This window comes from Alosa alosa, chromosome 22 (genome assembly GCF_017589495.1).
Source record: "Alosa alosa isolate M-15738 ecotype Scorff River chromosome 22, AALO_Geno_1.1, whole genome shotgun sequence".
In the NCBI taxonomy this organism is placed as follows: domain Eukaryota; kingdom Metazoa; phylum Chordata; class Actinopteri; order Clupeiformes; family Clupeidae; genus Alosa; species Alosa alosa.
Genome location: NC_063210.1, coordinates 27,963,233 through 27,985,084, shown reverse-complemented (window position 1 = coordinate 27,985,084; position 21,852 = coordinate 27,963,233). Strand labels below are relative to the sequence as shown.

The 21,852-nt window shown below is 41.4% G+C and overlaps 3 protein-coding genes across 6 annotated transcripts; 1 reads left to right on the top strand and 2 right to left on the bottom strand.

The window, feature by feature from the left end:
- Positions 1-578: 578 nt before the first annotated feature.
- On the bottom strand, positions 579-9,865 carry si:ch211-198p11.6 (guanine nucleotide-binding protein subunit gamma 4). The gene is made up of 4 exons (XM_048233441.1): positions 9,327-9,865; positions 4,930-5,040; positions 4,304-4,510; positions 579-1,584 (listed from the first exon to the last, which is right to left on the bottom strand). The coding sequence occupies exons 1-4, from the start codon at positions 9,330-9,332 to the stop codon at positions 1,492-1,494; spliced, it is 417 nt and encodes a 138-aa protein (XP_048089398.1). The 5' UTR covers positions 9,333-9,865; the 3' UTR covers positions 579-1,491.
- Positions 9,866-16,099: 6,234 nt separating this feature from the next.
- Positions 16,100-18,652, top strand: LOC125287528. 2 transcript variants are annotated; one of them, XM_048233414.1, is made up of 3 exons: positions 16,100-16,722; positions 17,392-18,210; positions 18,332-18,651. In XM_048233414.1, exons 1-3 carry the CDS (start codon positions 16,218-16,220, stop codon positions 18,547-18,549), a joined length of 1,542 nt encoding a protein of 513 aa, XP_048089371.1. In that variant the 5' UTR covers positions 16,100-16,217; the 3' UTR covers positions 18,550-18,651. The 2 variants fall into 2 exon arrangements, with proteins under 2 accessions (XP_048089371.1, XP_048089372.1); XM_048233415.1 differs by lacking the exon at positions 16,100-16,722 and having other exon boundaries at positions 17,204-18,210; positions 18,332-18,652.
- Positions 18,653-18,677: 25 nt separating this feature from the next.
- Positions 18,678-21,607, bottom strand: LOC125287529. 3 transcript variants are annotated; one of them, XM_048233416.1, is made up of 6 exons: positions 21,362-21,607; positions 20,895-20,980; positions 20,414-20,541; positions 20,217-20,280; positions 19,796-19,892; positions 18,678-19,639 (listed from the first exon to the last, which is right to left on the bottom strand). In XM_048233416.1, exons 1-6 carry the CDS (start codon positions 21,525-21,527, stop codon positions 18,678-18,680), a joined length of 1,503 nt encoding a protein of 500 aa, XP_048089373.1. In that variant the 5' UTR covers positions 21,528-21,607. The 3 variants fall into 3 exon arrangements, with proteins under 3 accessions (XP_048089373.1, XP_048089375.1, XP_048089374.1); XM_048233418.1 differs by having other exon boundaries at positions 20,217-20,284; positions 20,419-20,541; XM_048233417.1 differs by lacking the exon at positions 21,362-21,607 and having other exon boundaries at positions 20,217-20,284; positions 20,419-21,047.
- Positions 21,608-21,852: the final 245 nt, after the last annotated feature.

Here is a 21,852-nt window from a genome sequence, read left to right as displayed (position 1 = left end):
TGCATCTTGGCTGGCTAGTCTAACTTTCCACTTTTTCTGTGTGTGCGAGTGAAATGGGCGCACTCTAGAGCCCTGCACACACACACACACTTACACACACACACACACACACACAGGGGTGAGGCTACAGAGCTCAGTTTGCCTGGGAATTAGACCCAACACCTCCATGCTCCTGTACACAGTAAACACTACATCACCAGCAACACACACACGCACACACACGGGCAGCTGTGGCCTACTGCAGGGCTTCAAGCTTGTAACTGAAGGGTTGCCGGTTTGATCCCCGACCAGTAGGAAAAATGTGGTATGGGGAAGTGGTTGAGCACTGCTCTCCCATGCCCACATCCACGGATAAAGTGGCCTTGAGCAAGGCACCTAACCCCTCACTGCTCCCCGAGCGCCGCTGTAGCAGGCAGCTCACTGCTCCGGGTTAGTGTGTGCTTCCCCTCACTGTGTGTTCACTGATTCACAGATGGGATAAATGCAGAGACCAAATTCCTTGTATACGCAAGTACACTTGGCCGAGAAACCTGATTTACATTTACACACACGCACATATATACGCACACACAGACACATAAAGATACACACAGGTCTTATTTAATTATAAAACAATGAAAATTCAATGGAAGTATTTCTATTAAAAAGTGCTTACTTTTAACACCACAGGATGCAAAGTTACAGACTGTATAAAAAAAGCCCACCCAGCACTACACACTGACCAGGCCTATGCCCACCCTGCCCACAGCAACACACTGACCAGGCCTATGCCCACCCTGCCCACACAGCAACACACTGACCAGGCCTATGCCCACCCTGCCCACACAGCAACACACTGACCAGGCCTATGCCCACCCTGTCCACACAGCAACACACTGACCAGGCCTATGCCCACCCTGCCCACACAGCAACACACTGACCAGGCCTATGCCCACCCTGCCCACACAGCAACACACTGACCAGGCCTATGCTAGCTAGTTCTGGGGCATCTATAGGCCAGGCCTATGCTAGTTCTGGGGCAGGCCTATGCTAGTTCTGGTCTATGCTAGTTCTGGGGCAGCTGTAGGCCAGGTCTATGCCTGTTTCTATGCTAGTTCTGGGCCAGGTCTATGCTAGTTCTGGGGCAGCTGTAGGCCAGGTCTATGCTAGTTCTGGAGCAGCTGTAGGCCAGGTCTATGCCTGTTTCTATGCTAGTTCTGGGCCAGGTCTATGCTAGCTGTGATCTTACGTCAGCTGGTACCTGGAGTGTCATTTGACTGCAGACTGCATCTTTTTCTTTCCGGACAGCCTGTATAGTTTGGGAGTTGCAGTGTTTGGAATAAAAATCTCCTTTTGTTTGGAATCCTTTTGTTTGGAATAAAAATCTTGAAGCAGATGGCTCTCGAAGCAGATGGTTGGTGTTGGGTCATCTGAAGCTGAAGCGGATCTCGAAGCAGACGGTTGGTGTTGGGTCATCTGAAGCGGATCTCGAAGCAGGCGGTTGGTGTTGGGTCATCTGAAGCGGATCTCGAAGCAAAAGCAGTTGATCATGTCGCACTGAGGCCGCTGGCAGGTGCAGCTTAAATCCATGTTCCCGCAGGGCCACTATAGGATTGAAAGAGAGGACAAACTCACCGACAAACTTAGTAAGATATCAATTGATCAGCTGTGTGTGGGCTAGTGTTGCATGGTGTATTTATACTAGAAAGGTATCACGATGCCTTCATGCAAAAAATGATGCAATTTCCGACGTTTTTAGAATCGATACTTTATTAAAATAATAACGTTCTGTGTCTGTGTGGACTGCTCCCACTCTCCATGCTTCTTGCATCTAGGCAAGTGGACGTGTCAAGCAGGCAGCACTGAGTGAGTGCAGCAACGTCAACATAGTTCTTTGCCGACAGTCCTCGGCTTGTGGATAGGTGAAGTGAAATCTGGAACTAGGCCTATTTCGGATACATTGCGGATAGTGAAGGCAAACCATCAGATACAGAGGCCCGTTTGTAAAATATGTTTGTCATTCATAAGTAGTAGGCTACATAGAACTTAGCTAAGCACCTCGCAAACATATCCCAACATTTTTAAAGAGTTCAAAGAATGACTAGGCTATAGAAAAAACAGCACTACATGATTATAGTGCCAAGTTAATCTCTTCAGTTTTAGTCCAGCTTAACTGAAACGAGTCTGGGATAAAGCGAACCTTCCTTCATCAGTGAATTTTAACAAGACATAACGACTGATTATAGTGTAACATGATGAAAATGCAATGTTCACGCTAGTATAACATTACCTTGCAAACGATCTGTTTAATAGTCGGTCAGTACTACTGGTTATGTTGGTCATGGCATGTAGACTGCAATTTGTTCAATAATTATTGCCCAGATGTAGGATATGCTACCTGAAATGCTCTAATTAAAGCCCACACCATATAATACTACTGAAGCGTGTTGAGTCCTAATAATAATAGCAGCTTATTGTTACGTGGTAGCAAATGATGTTATCAAAGAAATAGACGTAATGTAGCCTACACAGATTTGCAACAGGTAATGGTGTAGGCCTATCTGACAAAGACCTGGTTGGAACGTCGTAGCCTAGCCTACTTGTGCACTGGGAGCAAAGAAGACTATCTTCACCTTTTCCCCTTTGCAACTGTCATAAGAAATCCCATAAACCAGTCCCTCCAGGATTTCACGAGGATTTTTGCGATCTAAAATGCCTGATTTCGCGACAACTTTTCTAAAAAATTGCGATGGAAGTTGCAGTGTTTTTAGCTGTTTGTTGCGAAGAAATTGCGAGGGGAAGTGAAAATTGCAAAAATAGTTGCGATTTTTTTTTATTATTATTATTTTTTAATTGAGGGTAATTAAGGTTAGTAAGACCAAAATTATACTGATCATCTTGATGCTTTTTAAAAAGGATAAATAAAGGTAAATAGTAAGGGTTACAGAAAATCAAAGTAGGCCTACTTTATTTGTGTAAATACTTTGACTGGGGTAATTCACAAAGCAGTATAACCTTTCGTAGAACTGTCCAAAAAAGACAGCCCCCTAAAGAGATGGCATAATGTCATATGTTTCAATACATTCATATATGTTGTAATTCATATTAAGTTCATATCTTTTTAATAATTCATATTCTGTGACTTCCATAATTACTAATAGCCAACTAAGTATCTAGTAATTTCATATTGATTTAAACTATTAGACTACACTTTTCTTTAATGTTATTACATTGGTAGTGTGTAAGTCTAATTGACTGCCTGCCACTTTAAGGACGTGAGAGTAGCGTAATATCTAAGTGGATTGGAACGCTTGCATCTCACTGTGTTCGGCTACGACTGGAAATAACTTTTTGCATAGTGCATTACGATATGTGGATAGAATTCGGGATGTTTTCTATGTCATTAGTTAAAATAAATGTTAAAAAATAACTCGTATGAAATCATTCTTGGATCATAGAAGAGGTAAATGTCTTACAATGTAATTTCTATGATTTTGGTAGTATTGCACTACACAAACTGAGCCAACAAGCTAGCAAACATGACACGAGCTAAAAGGACATCTCCAGGTGTAAACGTTTGCCAATGGGTTTGCCAAAGTAGGCCTTAATTAACTTACCTTAATTAACTTACTTTCATAGCTTAGGCAGGTTAGCAACACTAGGTTGAGATGACAGATGCAAGTAAAGCAGATCATTAACGTTAGCCTTCTATTTATTGTCATCAAAACTGCAGAGGAGCGAGTTATAGGGCTGTCTCTAGTGTCTGCAGAAGTGAGTGTGGCATCTGAGTCAATATTCTGCGCGAGGGGCTGTTGTGGTAGGTGAAATTTCACAGAGAAACCATGATGATTGGTCAAATTTGTGAAAAAGTTGCAGTGTTTGGACAAAATTGCGAGGTCGCCCAGAATTCACGAGGATTTGCTGAATTTGCGTTAATTGTTGCGATCGCAACATCGCGAATTCCTGGAGGGACTGATAAACAGGGGAAGGCCTAGGGTAGCCTATCAGATGATCTAAAGATCAGGCCCCTCTGCATAGCATTCAGTGATTTGCATGCAGTCATTTCAACACTGACCACTATTTTACTGACAATAAAAAATTTAAATTATGTAGGAAGTTTAGAACCCAGAATTGACCTGCACACTACAAAAGTGCACCAAATTCAACACAAATGACTCAATACACTTGGAGGAGGTCTGCGTCCTTTCTTTTCCAGATTACGGATGCCCAAGTATAATTTCTAAATATTTGTCGGGCTCGGGTCGGGTAGCCACGGGTAGTGTGTGTGTGTGTGTGTGTGTGTGTGTGTGTGTGTGTTACTCACAGAGGGAGGCGAGCACTGGGGGCAGGAGGGGTCGGGGCAGGAGCACTGGGGGCAGGAGCACTGGGGGCAGGCCGGGGCGGGGCAGGAGGCGTCCAGACACATGCGGAGGGACGGCACGGTGCAGTTCCAGGTCTCGGCACACAGCATGCAGTAGTCACACACCGACACACTCCCACAGCAGCTACAGCAGTCCGGCCCACACTCAACCTGTGTGTGTGTGTGTGTGTGTGTGTGTGTGTGTGAGGGTGGAAGAACAGCACAGGGTAACAGTTGAGGAGATGCGCTGCTGATGAGCAGACCTGCACTACTGCATATTCACTAGTGTGTGTGTGTGTGTGTGCTTCTCACAGTTACACTAGGCAGTTTAGCATGTGCCCTGCCCATGAGTCTTTTTATTCTGACCAGTTTGGGTAAGGCAAAACACTACATTAACAACAACAATAAAAAAATAAATCTTTAATGCCCCAAAACAATTATTTTTGTACAAGAAGCCTTTATGTGATATTTATATGTAGCGGTATGTCTATAATAAATGTAAATATTATTCTATATATCAGTATATCAGATGTGAGATCAAGTGGAGTCCAGCATGATCTCAGTTAGTGTGCATGACCAAGCAGAAATACCTTGAAGCAGTGTCGGCTCCACAGTGCCACCCAGAGGACGAGCATGTAAGCACACACGGCTACAAGGAGGACCGCAGGGAGAGGGAGAGAGAGGGCCCACACAGGGATCACCTAGCGGGAGGAACAGCGAGGTAGATAGCAGGTCCGGGAGGGGAAACCACACACACACACACACACACACACACACACACACAGGCGGGGGATCGGGGGTAACATTGCCCCAACACAGTAGAACAGGTCTACATGGGTCTAGCCTACACATCCAAGCCTTCAAATACAGTCGAAACGGAGGGGATTGGGAGCTAATGGCAGCAAACAGTTCACCTGCACCTATCGTAAAACCGACCCCTGTTACAGCTGTTTCAGCTGTAATTAACGTTAAAGGATAATTCCGGTGTGATTTTGACCTAAAGTGTGTTGAAACATGATACCGAGTGTGAATGTATGTCTCATAGCTCACCTCGGCTTGTCCCCTGCACTCAGAAATCTGGCGCTAGTTAGCCAATGCTATCAACAGTGTTTCGTTGCGGTGCCTCGGGCATCGGCCTAGCCATGCAAATAAATCACTGTTTTACACCATTTACGAGGCTCAAAGTAGCTCCATACTTCATTGGTAGACTTCCGAGGGCCTTGACATTTAAAACGAGACATGGAGAACTTTGAAAAAGCACTGGTAGTTAATTTACAAGACGATTTATACAGACAGTACCTTAAGGAATTTTACCGTTCGACGCCATCTTGAATTTAGTCACAATAAGTCGAGCGACGAGTACTAACGAACAGGTATTATAAGTGGAAATGTATGGATTCCAGTTGCTGCTACTGGAAGCAACAGAATCCATGCATTTCCACTGAATTATTTTTGGTACTGTCTGTATAAATCGTCTTGTAAATAAACTACCAGTGTTTTGTCAAAGTTCTCCATGTCTCGCTTTAAGTCTACCAATGAAATATAGAGTCTACCAATGAAGTATGGAGCTACTTTGAGCCTCGTAAATGGTGTAAAACAGTGATTTATTTGCATGGCTAGGCCGATGCCCGAGGCACCACAACAAAACACTGTTGGTAGCATTGGCTAACTAGTAGAGCCCGACCGATAAAGGATTTTGAAGGCCGATACCGATACAAATATGTTGATTTAAAAATCCGATATATATATTTTTTTTCAGAAACGCGCAACAAAACATTAACAGATTTCCCTAACATTAGTTATTTGTAGTTATTTATGAGTATTGACTAAAATAATATGCATTTCAAGAACAAACTTGTTTATTTTTAAAGGTACACTATGCAGGTTTTTTTAGCTTGATATGCAAGTTTTTTAGCTTAATTTACCTTCATTTAACAGCTTCAGAGTCATTGGAATGGTTATATGTCTTTTTTGGGTTGAATGGTGGCCGCCTCGCCTCTAAGCCTGTGAGCGAAAAAACCACCCTTGCAACTGTGGGCGGCGGGCCGATGGCCTCAGCGCCAGGAAGTATAACGAGTGTAACAAATTGCTTTACTGCATTCAAATACACATACACGCCAGGCACCGGCTAGAAAAAGGTAGCGATGGAGTTTCTCAGACATTCGTCATGACAGAGCCAGCGAAAAAGAAGCAAAAACTGAGAAAACGGTAGCGGAAATTGCCAATACTGCAAAGTTTACCTTTAAATAATATATGAAACTTAGTCTTTTGAACAAAAACATAATAACAACAACAACCAAATCAAAGTTACCAGTAAGCTTCATAAATATAACTTTGAACTAAGACTTAATAATTACAAAAAATAATGATGACATTATTACTATCATCATCATTTGTATTATCATTAAACAAGATAAAGGTCACTCCTAAATGTTTGAGTGTGTAATAATTAGTCCCTAATGCCTTATAATTACAATGTCAGCTTGCTTATCCCTTTACCTGCACTTTTAAAATTATTTCCATCAAGCTACATCAAACCATTTTCAATCATCAGTTGCTGCCTGCCTTCTAAAACCTACTATTTAGTGATCTAAATCCATTATGTAACTCGTTAATGCTGCGCACTGAACGACAGTCTGAAACGCACACTTGGCGTCATTGGATTTCACACATGTGTAAAAGAAAAAAGCTAACTTTTATGCACATGCTACGTTTTGCACAAACTACGTTTGATACTTTTTCTCTATGTCTAAATGTTCACTCCTCGCACGTCTAACTTACATTTTACAATGCAGGGACTGTAACTACAGATATACTAGTTATAAATACAGTAATCATTACTTTATTTAGGCAGAATAAGTTCGTTGTGGTTTCCAAGCTGATTACTGTTAACGTTAGCGGTCTTCCACTGATATACATGGCATTAGCTAGCTTTGTGGTTAGCTAGTGTATTATGAGCCCTAATTTAGCAATGGATAACGGTCATACTGCAAATGGTAAAACATACGCTTTCAAAATAACAGGCCGGGGAGAGATGATACGGCTCACTGCTATAACTGTCACGCTATTAAAGAAAGACATCTTCAGTCACATTGTCAAAAGTTAAAAAGACAGACAGTCAACTACACTGTAACAACGTAACGTAATTACTAGCTAATTCCGCTTCACTCTCGCTTATTTAACAGCAGCAAAACTGGACATTGTTTTCAATGCATTTTTGTCATGCTTATTTGAGTTAAGAGAACTGATGGGGATGTTCTTTTAATTGTTATTTCAAGCAATGTATATCTCGTGACCAAATCACCATGAACACACTTCACTGATGATCTCACTCGCGGATAACTGGTTCTCTCTGCCCGACTGTGGCTGGATCAGCAGGTTGCAGGATGTGTGGCACGTTATACACGAGTGTTGCCAGCAGGGAGGGTGTAGAGTGCCCTCTGGTGGACAAAATATACAACGCCAACACTCATGACATGGTTGAAGGGTGTTTCGTCCGTTTTTATTTTATTTTTAAAATATTCATTTATCGGCCATTATAAATGCCGATACCGATAGTTTGGAAAATGCCTAATATCGGCCCGCTGATAAATCGGTCGGGCTCTACTAACTAGCGCCAGATTAGTGCAGGGGACAAGCCGAGGTGAGCTATGAGACATACATTCACACTCGGTATCATGTTTCAACACACTTTAGGTCAATATCACACCGGAATTCTCCTTTAAAGCAACACCAAAGAACTTTCCCTCTGTCGCACGCACGCAATTTGTTTATCCAGCACCGGCTTTGCAAATAACGATGTCCACAGACAAGGTAGAATATGTTGCACGATTTATGAAAGTACGATGTATTGCGACATCAGATGCAAGTCAAATTTGTAGTTTCTTATGTCTCATTCCATCGAACTACAGATCCGCTACCCGATCTGGCAAACTTACATAGTGCGGTTATAGCCGATAGAGGGCCACAAAGCGAATGCAGAAGTGCCGTTCACCCTGTTACAAGTTGATGAACCACTGAAACGATTTTGGAAACATTATTTTAAGGTACAAAAACTTTTTGGTGTTGCTTTAAGATGGAATCTCCACAGACAACTCCACAGAATAAACTATCCTCAGATTGGAAGTGTGACGTTTACACTAACATTAAAGGAAAATTCCGGTTTTTAGCACTTTAAGGCCCTTTTCTGGTTTGTTTTGGATGAACTAGGGTGGTGGACACCGAAATTTTGACGATTGGTCCTGTCTCGACTTTTCTGACTCGTTTTGAATCGCCTTTGACTTCTCAGGGTGGCTGGCAATGGGCATACTGTAGTAGGCTACTCAAACATGTCCTAAAACAACCCTTAACGTTCGTTTTCAAAACTGCAACTCACTGAGTGGTTAATGGTGTTCGTTGATTATTAAAAACAAATATATCGGCGCAATGTATGATTTAAATCCTCTGCTCACGCTAGCTAGCCTTCTGAGACGAGCGAAAAGACTACAACCAAACGTAAACAGCCCCCCTTTCCGGTGGTGCAGTAATATCAACGTGCAATGAGTTTTCCAACAGAAATCAATGGGATTTTACAAAATGCCAAATAAAAGACGACAGAAACTGTATTTCGCTACGCTACTTGTTTTGGAACATCAACGAACCTCACTAACCACTCAGTGAGTTGCACAGTTTTGAAAACGAACGTTAAGGGTTGTTTTAGGACATGTTTAAGTAGCCTACTACAGTATGAGCCCATTGCCAGCCACCCTGAGAAGTCAAAGGCGATTCAAAACTAGTCAGAAAAGTTGAGACAGGACCAATCGTCAAAATTTCGGTGTCCACCACTCTAGTTCATCCAAAACAAACCAGAAAAGGGCCTTAAAGTGCTAAAAACCGGAATTTTCCTTTAACGAGGATAGGATAGGATAGGATATGATATGATATGATGAACACAGGGGAGAAAAAACAAAGTGAACACACAACGAAGATGTCATGTAAAACGACTCACCATCATTTAGCTAAATTTACCCCAAAACTCTTCAAGTCTCAAGGTAATGGGCGTCATTTCTCTACCATTACGGTTCCCAGTGTCTGGCAGAGAAACGCAGTCAGTGAGTGATGGTGATGCTATCCTATCTTGTCCATTTTTTAACTGCAGGAACAACGTTATCTTAACTAAGCAACTTGCAAGTTATTCTACCAGCTGATAACAGTTAGCGACAGCAAACTTACTTAATAATGCTAGTTAGTTAGAATGACGTTAAGGTTAGCGGTAACTTTAAACGTTAACGTAAACCAATGGCAACAACGTGGACGGTGGATGGATGCATGCAGTGCAATGGCCAGTTCAACACACACACAGTAAAGTTAACGTTAACGTCAGCGCAAGGGAACTGCGTAATGAAAACAGTTTTCTAGCGATAAATACAATAGCAGCTAACAGTTCCCATCCTGTTACGTCAGTGATAGCTAGCGGTAACGTTAACGTTAGAGCTATCTTCGGAAGTTTTGCTGTCAATTAGACTAACGTTAACGTAAACACTAGCGTCATTTACCTGAGATGGAGAGTAAGGTTACAATTCGCCGTAATGAAATTATGCTCACGCTAAAACTGAAGTAGGCCTATCGCGCATTAGCAACTGCCTTATTAGACCAGAAGGTTTTCTAGCTGAGGTATCGGAACTCCCCCTATTACCGTCGGTCCCGTATTTCCACCGTCTTGCGTGTATGCGTCACTTAATATCAATTTCTATACAAACCAAGACAGCAGACTCCTAAAGAAACACAACCACCCACACCATAGGTGTATCTAAATTAGCTATGTACCAAAAATGACATTTTACCGTGACTCAAAGACAGTGTTGTAAGGCTGCGTGTACACAACCGCTTGGAGCTCCAGTGGAATTTTAATTTCACGACGAGAATTCTCGGTCTAACCGTTCATGTGCCGTTGAAACGGTGTAAATAGGCGACCCATCAGGCCAGCACTATAACTCCGAGCGTGCTAAACAAAATCGGATATTTCAGGCAGTAAATGCTCCCGTTAACAAACAAACCAGATTTTGTTCAAATCTACACACCTATGGCTACTGAAAAATGTCAGGTTAATTTAGCAAATGTTATTCTGAAGTGTTAAAAAACATCGTTGTTTTAGAATTTCTGAACAAAAGTGGTGATAATTGGGGGTGTTACGATACGATAACTGTTAGCTCCCTGTTCTTGCCCAAGCCAGTATGGAATTGTCATAGCAACATGAACTACAGTTAAGAACGTAGGACAAACTTAAGAAGACGTGCGGTTTGATCATAGACAGTAAAAGAAAGGGTTTGAGCTGTTTTGGCCACTAGTCGGCATCAGCCGCTAAGATGAAATGCTAGACAGAAATAATTCTTCTTCTTCTTCTTCTTCTTCTTCTTCTTCTTTTTTATATGGCGGTTGGCAACCAGCTTTTTGGTGCATTACCGCCACCATCTGGACTGGAGTGTGGATCAAATGGTCATCCTACACTTTCCTAAATTCTTTTAAATAACCCAGTTACCTTCAAAAAAAGAAAACAAAAGGAAAAACAAATTTCACCTGATTCTCTTTGCAGTATATCATTCAAATTTAATGTCATCTGGATTTCACCAAGTTGTGAGATAAATCTTTGTCTGGCTTGATGGTACTCAGGACAAAACATAATTACATGCTCTATGGTCTCTTGACTATTACAATATTCACACATTCCATCAACATGCTTTTTCATGGTAACTAATGTTCTGTTTAATCCTGTATGTCCTAGCCTCATTCTGGACACCACATCTTCTTCTTGCTTGCTTCTGCATGTATTCCTGCTCCTCCCCACCTTTCCTTGAATACTATGCAGGTGTCTTCCAGACTGTTCTGTTATCCCATACAAATTGCCATTTTTCATTTATTTTAGCTTTGATTATACTTTTGACTTCAGCTTTGCTGTATTTAATATTCAACTCTATATCAGACTTCCCTGCTGCTTTCTTTTGCACATTTATCTGCTAATTCATTACCTCCTACACCTATATGAGCTGGTACCCATATAAATGTAGTACTAATACCAGACTTAAGCAGATTGTTGGCTAATTGCATTACTTCATATACTATGTCCTGTCTAGACTCAGAGTGACAACGTTTAAGGCTTATTAAAGCTGAGCTAGAGTCTGACGCAATCACAGCTTGCTTAGGTCTATTGCTCTCTACCCACAATAAGGCCATCCATATTCCTATAATTTCTGCTGTGTATACAGCTAAATCATCATTGATTCTCTTTCCAGATTCAATGTTTAATTGAGGGATAACATAAGCAACTCCCATTTTCTTATCAGTCTGCTTAGATGCATCAGTATATAAAATGACTGCTTCTTTATATTTGCTTTCGCAATGTAACTCTGGACCCTGTAATGATCCACTTCAACATCCTTCTTTTCCTCTAATAAGCCCAAGTCTACTGGAACCTCTGACATCAGCCAAGGAGGAACAACAGGATATGCCACTGTAGGGCTTATTTCAAGAGCACTGATTCCCATATTTATTACCTTTTGTTTTATTGTCCAACCAAAACTTTTAATAAGGTAACTCTCTCTCTCTGACACTGCCATAAGACTGATTGACTCATGTGTTTTTCACTATGACCCCTTAGATTTGTCCAATACACAAGAGACAGCTGGTCTCTTCTAAGATAGAGAGGCATCTCTCCCATCTCTACCTGGACCTGCTGCCACTGGCGTGGTCTTAATTGCCCCACAGCATAGCTTCAAACCTTGGTTCTGAATTACATCTAGTTTCTTAAGTGATGTTTTAGCAGCAGACCCATACACTACACACCCATAGTCAAATACAGATCTCATCAGCCCTGTATAAATGGCTTTTAAAGCAGGTCTACTTGCTCCCCATTCAACTCCACGCAGACACCTCATCACATTCAACACTTTCTTGCATTTCTCAATATTTTTTTTATATGCATTGTCCAAGTTAATCGTTTGTCAAACCACATTCCTAAATATTTGAAGAATTCCACTCTTTCTAAATCTGCCCCAGATAATTTGATTTTAACATCTTCATTTATTTTCTTCCTAGAGAAGAATAAAGTCTTTGTTTTATCTATTGAGATCCTAAACCCCCATTGAAGGGCCCATTCTTGGACTCTGTTCACTGCCTGTTGCATCTTACCCACCACAAAATCTATATTTCTTCCTTTTTTCCACATTGCTCCATCATCTGCAAACAATGCCACCCCAACTGAATTTTGTATGTCTTTAAAAATATCATCAATCATTATTGAAAATAATAGTGGACTAACAATACTTCCTTGTGGGACACCATTTTCCACACTGTATTGCTCACTTAATTCTCCATTTATTTTAATTTGAATTGTTCTATTAGACAAAAACCCTTTAATCCATTGGAACATCCGTCCCTTTATTCCCAATATTTTAACCTTTATCAGTATACCTTCTTTCCACAACATATCATATGCCTTCTCAATGTCAAAAAACACTGCCACTACATTTTCTTTGTTCACTTGAGCCTTCCTTATTGTATCTTCAAGGCATACAATGGGATCCATGGTGCCTCTACCTTTCCTGAATCCACTTTGATAATGACTCATTAATCTTTTCGTTTCAACCCAATATGTTAGCCTGTCATTAATCATCCTTTCCATAGTTTTTCCCATCTGGAATGTTAATGCAATAGGTCTATAGTTAATTGCTATTTTAGGATCTTTCCCAGGTTTCCTAATAGGAATAATTATAGACTCCTTCCATGTTATAGGAATACAGCCATCTATCCATACTTTAATATATAGACTTAACAAAACTTCCTTCCCCTTATCACTTAAGTTCTCCAACATGGAATAGCAGATTTTATCCATCCCTGGAGATGACTTACCTAATTTACTTAATGCCTTATTGAGTTCAGATTTCAGAAATAACACATCCAATACCCCTTCTTTTTCTATCCTCAATGTCAAACACATTGCGATATTTTTCAATTGTAACTTCTCTACCTCTTTTTTCTTCTTGATTTAAATTCCCTGAGCTGTGCACCTTGGCTAATGTTTTAGCCATAACCTCGGTTTTTTCTTATTATTGGTGATCGTTCTTTGCCCCTCAACCAACACTGGGTATCCATATTCCCTTCCATTCCCTTTCATTTTTTTAATCATATTCCAAACTCTCTCCACTGGAGTAGTTCGACCAATAGAGTCACAGAACTTTTTCCAATGATCTTTTTTAGCTTGTCTTATTGTTTTCCTAACTATTGCCTGAGATCTTTTATATTGAACTAAATTCTGAAAATTATGTGTTCTTTTTTTAACTCTTTAAACGCTCTATTTCTACCTTTAATTGCTTCCTTACATTCTGTAGACCACCATGGCACTATTTTTAGTTAACGTCTTAGGCTTAGTTTTTGGGATTGATACTCCTGCTGCAACAATTATTCCACTGCCAATTTCATTACACAATTTCTCAATATCCTGATTTTTATCAATAGATAGTAACAATTCATCACTTACTTCTCTATACTTACCCCAATCTGCTTTTCCTAAAATCCATCTCTCTTCTCTTATGTAATGTTCATTTCTTAATTCCACTCCTATCTGAATTCTAATAGGATAATGATCACTTCCTACTGTGCTTTCCCTCACTACCTCCCAGTCACATCTATCTGCAATGGTTTTGTGACAATAGTTAGATCTATTGCTGACTCTGTACCCCTTTGCCACATCTATTCTAGTCCCAGATCCATCATTCAAACATACTAACTCTTTCTCTTCCATAAATTCTTCTGACTACATTTCCATTCCCATCATCCCTCTCTCCCCATAATGTACTATGTGCATTAAAATCCCCACACCAGATAATTCTCCCTGTCAAATCCTTCCAAATATCCTCCAGTTGCCTTATCTCCACTTGTCTACATGGGTTATAAAAGTTTATAATTGTCACATTATCTTCATTTGTCCATACTTCTGTAGCAATGTATTCCAAGTCATTCCCCCTTTTACCTCTCTATACTGAAGTCCCTTTGTAAAAAAAATTACAACTCCTCCTCCTTTACCTATTTCCCTATCCCTTCTTATAGAGTCATACCCCTTTATTACAAAAATCCAACCTAGGCACTAGCCAGGTTTCTTGTATACAAATAATATTAGGTTTCTCTTGTAAATTTTCAACATATTTTTTGAATTCTTGGCCGTTTGCAATTAAACTCCTAGCATTCCACTGAAGTATAATTAAAACCATTATACAGGACCACTCCATGACTGTGATTGTTGTGTTTCATCATTAAGAATATCTCTTACTCTTTCCCAAGGCATTCCCTTTGCATCCAGGTATTTTTCAGCTGACTTTACAATTATTTTAATTCTTTCAGTTCTACTAGTGGTCTGTGCTGAGCAATTGATTATCTCAGCCATGAAGAGCACAAAATCACCTTTTACTCACAATCAACGATCTTCTTTTAGTTGATCACACTTTTTACACATTCCTTTACATCTTTAGTCCCATCCTTTATTGTTTCTACCGGTACACCTACACCTCTTGGGACTTTCTTAGTTGCCTCTGCATAGGAAACCCCTTGGACTACTTTAATTCGCTGTACCTCCTGCATTCTTTTGTTAGCCTCACAACCTCCATATGCTGCACTATGTTCTCCTCCACAGTTGCAACATTTTAGTTTTGCCCCTTCTTCACACTTTCCATATTCATGTTCACCACTACATTTGCTACATCTTTGTTTGCCCTTGCATATCGCCGCTACATGCCCATATCTTTGACATTTAAAACACCGCAGTGGTGGAGGAATGTAAACCTTAACATCATAGCTCATGTAACCAATCAAGACTTTTCCTGGGAGTTTAGCTTCGTCAAAAGTTAACAGTACTGATAGACTGTCACATATAATTCCATTCCTTCTTGTTTTAAGTCGCTTTGCTTCCCTTACTTTAACATTTTGTATTCCTTCTTTCACTGAATCCACTGACTCACTTAGAGGAATCCCAGAGATCACACCCCTAACAAAGTTTTTGTCATATGCCATTGAACACTTCACTTTCGCTGTCCATTTAGTTTATTTGTCTTTATTGCTTTCTGTTGTTGTTCATCACTTTTACATATTACCAGTAAAGAACCATTCCTCAATTGTTTAGCGCTCCTTACCTCCCCCAATGTCTTTATGCAGACTTTTGGTTAGTTGGATTGGACTCCACTCGTTAAAAGTAGTCCCCTCTTGTAACAATTTGATAAACACCTTGAACTCATCTTCACTCCTTTTTACCGTTTTTATTTCTTTATCAATGTCACTATAATCTGATTCGTCTCTATCTTTAGTTTTCCGTTTCCTATTGATTACTTTCCACTCATCCAAACTCCCGCGTCCAACATCCATCTCCCCATCCTCACTTCCTGATCCGTCATTTCCTGACCTCTGACCATTCACAGTCCAGTTGTTGCCAACCGCCTGTAGCTCACGCTCACCAGACAAACGTCTACGCTCCTTTCCTCCAGTCGCCGCCATTCCACCCGCATGGAGATCTCTAGCCTGGTTAGGCACTCCTGGCAACAGCGCCATTTTCCTCATGCGAATCAGAAATAATTATTTATGTGTCCGTGAGTTTTTAAATGATTATCTATTTTCGTAGGTGCACTTTGACAACATAACTGTATTTGTTTCTTGCCTAGCTTATTGAACATCAATTAAATAACTATTCCCCGATTTGCCTGTGTGTGTGTGGTGTTTTGATATTTCATTAACCTGCTATTGTCAGAAGGGCACATAACATCATGTAACTTCAATCAGCAATAGGGGATTATCACGCTTCCGGGTTTCACGGGCGGGATTTTTAAATTTTGTACACGTCCACTTCCGGCGCAGTTCAACAATGGCTGAAACGAAGGCTAGATGTCATTGCTCTGTTCCACTTTGTACATCGAACAAACAACGCCAACCCTACTTAAGTTTCCATGGATTCCCGACTGAATTGAGTCTAAGGAAGAAGTGGATTAAAGCGGTTCGCCGGGATGAAGGGCCAAACTTTAAAATAAAACAAGGTAGCACGTTTGTTTGTAGCCGGCACTTTAGTGAATCAGACTACACTAACGCTACAGGTGCTATCAGGCTAGCGTTAGCTAACGAGGCTAACTTTACCAATCGGGTTCGCATCAAGCGTCTGAAAATCGGGTCTGTGCCCTCCCGTTTTCAGTGGAACAACTGGGGACTGCCAAGAAGGGAGTCCGCTTATAAAAGAGCATCAACTCGCTTAGGTCATGACGTTTGCCCTGCCCTTCCTCTGGAGCACCCCCTGCCATGTGAGGAAGAGGCTATGGAGGAGGTCGCAGCTTCGGTGGTGATGAAAGAACATGATTACGGCTCTGCTCCTAAACCAGGTTTGTTAGTGTTTGCCGATGTTCTGAAATGTTGGCCTACCTCCTCATGATGACCTACCAGTACCCCATACTATGCTTAAACCACAGGTAGCACATCCTGTTAGGCAGTGGTGGAATGTAACTATGTACAAATACTTCGTTACTGTGTAACGTTACTTAAGTAAATGTTCCACGTATTTGTACGTACTCATGTTTTTACTAGAGTAAATATTTCTCTGCTTATTTGTACTTTTACTTAAGTACTGAGTTTCAGTACTTCCTCCACCACTGCTGTTAGGTAGGAAATGTCTATCAGAATGCCCTACTGCTCATTATATTTTGCTTAAACCGTAGATAGCACACCCTCACAGGTAAGAAATGTCTATCAGGATGTGCTACCTATGGTTTTAGCACAGAATGTGTTATTAGTAGGTCATACCGAGGAGGTAGGTCAACTTAGAACACTGGCACAAAATGTTTAGTGTTATTGATGTCCCAGCATTTGACCAATACTACAATTTGAAAAGCTTCATCACAAGTACAAACGTTGCATTTTATATCTTACTTGATTAAACGTAAAGGTGAATATTGAGCTATAAAATGCTATTTCATGTAACTTTAGAGGTCCAAACTACTTCCAATATGCAAGTCACAGACAATCTGTTTTCATTTTTCTCACATCTCATACAGGTGCACTGGATGCTGCTGCTGCACGCATACAGCAATTGGAAGACCAAGTCAAGGAGCTGACAACAGAGCTATCACAGCTGAAAGTGGGTCGAGTGCATTTTAACAGATTTGGTGTATCAGACAAGGACATCCTTTTTTACACAAGATTCACATCAAGAGATGTTTTTTGTGCCTTCTGGGAGGCTATTCAACCATCTGCCTCCATGGTGGTTTATTGGTCGAAAGCTCAGAAAAAGGGACAAACAGTTGCACCCATTTCTCCCAGTCCAACGCGTAGACTGCAACTAGTTGATGAGTTTTTTCTCTTCTGCTGCCGAGTTGCTGCAGGCCTGCAAGAGAAGGTGCTGGCTGACATGTTTCAGGTCAGTGTGTCCACTGTCTCCCGTGTTGTTATAACGTGGGCCAACTACCTTTACCTGCTCCTTGGCACCCTTCCCATCTGGATGAGTAAACAGCAAGTCAAGGACACCATGCCAAGCAAATTTGTGCAGTATTGTCCAGATGTTCGGGTTATCATCGACTGCACCGAGGTGCGATGCCAGAATCCATCATCCCTCACTCTCCAGTCAGAGGTTTTCTCATCGTACAAAAACACGACAACCTTTAAGGGATTAATTGGGATTGCCCCATGTAGTGCTGTGACTTTCGTATCAAGTCTCTTCACCGGCTCCATCTCTGACGTTCAGTTGACTGAACGAAGTGGACTGCTCGACTTACTGGAGCCAGGAGATGGCTGCATGGCAGACAAGGGTTTCACCATCACGAAGCTGCTAGCTGATCGTGGGGCAACGCTGATTATACCACCCTTCAAGATGACAGGTAGGCATGAAAGGAATGAACATTTCAAATTAAAACAGATTAACACATTAAGACAAAAATGATAATCATTAAAATGTGCACACAAATGATAGAAATTAACTTATTTCATCTCTAACCACAGCGCAGTTCACCAAAGAGGATGCTCTAAAAACTCAAGCAATCGCCCGACTTCGAATCCTCGTGGAGAGAGCAATACGCAGAGTCAAGGAATACCGCATCTGGGAACACACTCTCCCTCTAACCTTGTCTGGGACAGTCAACCAGCTGTGGACTGTCTGTTGTGTGATGACCAACTTCCAGGGACCACTTGATTTAAAAGGCTACATCCCTGTTGAGTAGTGTTTCCCCCGATCCAAGTATTCAAAATAATGTAAATAAATATGTAATAATGTAAATAATGTAAATATGTAATACTGTAGTAAATAATGCGAAATACTCAGAAAAAGGGAATTAATAAAATCCTTTATTCATACAGTTAATTTCACTTTCTGCTGTAGATACACATTCATATATGTACCAAAGAAGTACAGGTCCACCTTCTTTTTCATGTCTTTTATCATTTCATCCTCCCTCCAGACTCTTTCGACTGTGAAGTCTCCCTCAGTGTCTGTTACAAAATCGCACCAACTCAATCCAGTTACAGCCAATTGACCTTGAACCTGCCAGTGGTATTTATGATTCTGCTTCAGTTTTGCCTGACCATTCACCATTTTTACATGTCCTGCCTCAGAAATGCTAGAGATGTCTGGGCATTTAACTTCAGCAAGCCCAAAACACGGAATGGCACTAGGGTCATATACCCTTGCATCGGGGCTAGCCCCGAGGTGAGGAGCGTCGGGATGGATAACAAATCCACAGCGTGAGACATTTACATTGAAATGTTTTGAATATTGTTCCAGCACTTGTGGCTCGCGTTCAAGGCCCCTCTTCATGGCGGGAGTTTGGCGTACTCCCTTAAGTATCCGCCCTGCCAGGGTCTGACCAGAAGACGGCCCTTTCACATGGCTAACCTCATAGAACCTACTAGCTGTTACTCTAGGTTTACGTAATGCTTGCCATAATGGGCACTCAGACTGCTCACGTGTCTGCTCCTCTCTCTCAGCTGCCACTTCGTGTGTCACAGTTAAGCTGTCCAAATGGAGAAACTGTTGGGAGTTTGGTTCAAAGTTCGGAAAGGTAGTGGAAAATGTTGACCCCTCTAAAGGTAGTTTAGGGAATTTTGGTGCATCTGGGTGTTGGACGTAATTTCCGTGTTTGACCACAGGAGGACACTGGTAGGACAGGGGTGAACCTCGCGGCACAGGTCCGAACCTGGAGTCGACCATGGTGAGTTGAGACAAGCCATGCAGCACTGATGATATTAGTGGTTGCGGCCTGAGGCTTTTCAGTCCTTTTCCAAGAGACAAGACTTGCGGGTCAGGGAGGGATCCTAAAACGTAAAATTAAAAACAGTAAGTGTTAAATTATCCACACATCTGTTTTGGTTTCAATTCTGATGTCAAGAGTCTCTGGAGAATTGCTCACTGCAGTGTTCTATATCATACGGTAGCCAACAGTATGATATTAGTTACAGTATTAACATTACCTGTGTATGCTTGATAGAGTGTTGATTTGCATACACTCCTGGCGGATGGCTTTGGTTTCCTAACAACCAAGTCCTGAACCGGCTCTGCATGGATCCCCTGGGAATGATATTAACAAGTAGCCATAATTGTAATAGTATCTTGCTTGTAATGGTGTAAACACGTAGCCATGCGGAGTGGCACCGCTTCCAATTCACTCCAATGTTAACCAATGTAGAGAGACGCACAGCGCATTGCATTAAATAGACTTCCTGTCCATTTTTCAGCTGCACCGTGTGCCGCCACGGTTTGCTCCGCGAACATTGTGTCCCAGGCGTAACTTTGGGACACACTGTTCGCGGAATGAGGGCACACGGGGCAGCTCACACCGCGGCTGAAAAATAGACTGGAAGTCTATTTAATATGGTGCAGCTACAATGTTACCTTTGTCCTTGGTCGATGCCATGTTTGCAGAGAGCTTGTGCAGGCCACAGGTGGTGGTACAGCTCTCACTTGCAGATCAAGAGATAGAAGAGCAAACCGGGATTGAGCATGTGCTTGTTAACAATCAAAGGTAGACCTCTAGAACCAGTGTCACTCCAATTAACCTGCCCATGTAAACGTCATCCCAGACCACAGCCCTCACCTGCAACATGCTGTAATGGGCACTCTGGAACAACAAGGCCACTAGATGATTGCAAAGAACCTTGCCTGCTGTACAGCTGCATGAGGTTTCCTGAAATTCGGCTGCATCAGCTTGAAAAACAATCTACATTACAGACACAACACTAATCGTTTTAGTTGATAACGTTAAACTAAAAGGAAAATCTTGTTGCAAATTATATAGAAATGTAAGGAAGAGCATTACAATTAACCAAAAATCCTAGGAAATCTGCAACCGTAGTAGAGTAGTTAACCCCTTACACCATTAACATGTTGGATTCAACAAACAGGATATTAAAGAATTTAAATGCAAAGTTACATTATGATGTTTGCATACCGTATGTATGTAACAAAGGTATAGCAATTTATTGCACATGGCTGTTGACTGACTTAATATAAACAGGCAACAGTGGAAGGGGTTAAACTTTTTGCCATTATGCCTTAGCTTCCTAAAATAACCTTCAAATAATGGGGCTGTTCTCGCTTCTTCATCGACCTGTAACACCTAGACCTGACAGCCACCTCCCTGTCAATGATGTTGGACACTGGTGGACAAAACTATAATTAATGCATACTGTGATTCAACATTACATAGATAAAGACAAAAAAACATCTCTCATGGTACCATCGTGATTTTTAACTTGTACTGCGTTTGTTGATGTACCAATGATTCTAGCAAGAGACACTTGTATGCTGACGTTAGCTAGCTGACACTGACAGAGGCTAAAGTTCTTCCTATCAGAATATAAATGAAATGGGTGCATTGACTCAGCCTCATTTAAAGCTAAATAATCTTACTTTAGTTGGGTTTAACGTATGTTAAACACCTTATAACCATACAAACATCTGAGCTGACGCCGAACTGACGTTAGCATAAGCTAACCTACCTAGCTAATGTAATGTTATGTTAGCTAGTAGCCACTCACCTTCATAGTCGTAGATGAAGTTCTCGAAAAAGAAACTGTATCCCTTGTCCACTTTGGAGCGGGCTGTGATGGAGTGTTGTTCAGTTAGCCGATGTACGTCAGAAAAAGTTATTTTAGGTAAATTTACCAGGGATGCAGTATAAGTAAACTTGCGCTCATCCATCATGGATACGCCAGAGTGATGAATAATTCACCGGAAGTGGCAGTGCACAAAAATCATGAATGCGGAAGTACGTCGTATCAGCGTGATAATGGCTTATGGGCCTGAGTGTCCCGTATACAGTAGGCCAATCAGCAATGGGCCTGAGTGTTCCGTATATAGTTGGCCAATCAGCAATGGGCCTGAGTGTCCCGTATACAGTAGGCCAATCAGCAATGGGCCTGAGTGAGTGTTCCGTATACAGTAGGCCAATCAGCAATGGGCCTGAGTGTTCCGTATATAGTTGGCCAATCAGCAATGGGCCTGAGTGTTCCGTATAGAGTTCGCCAAT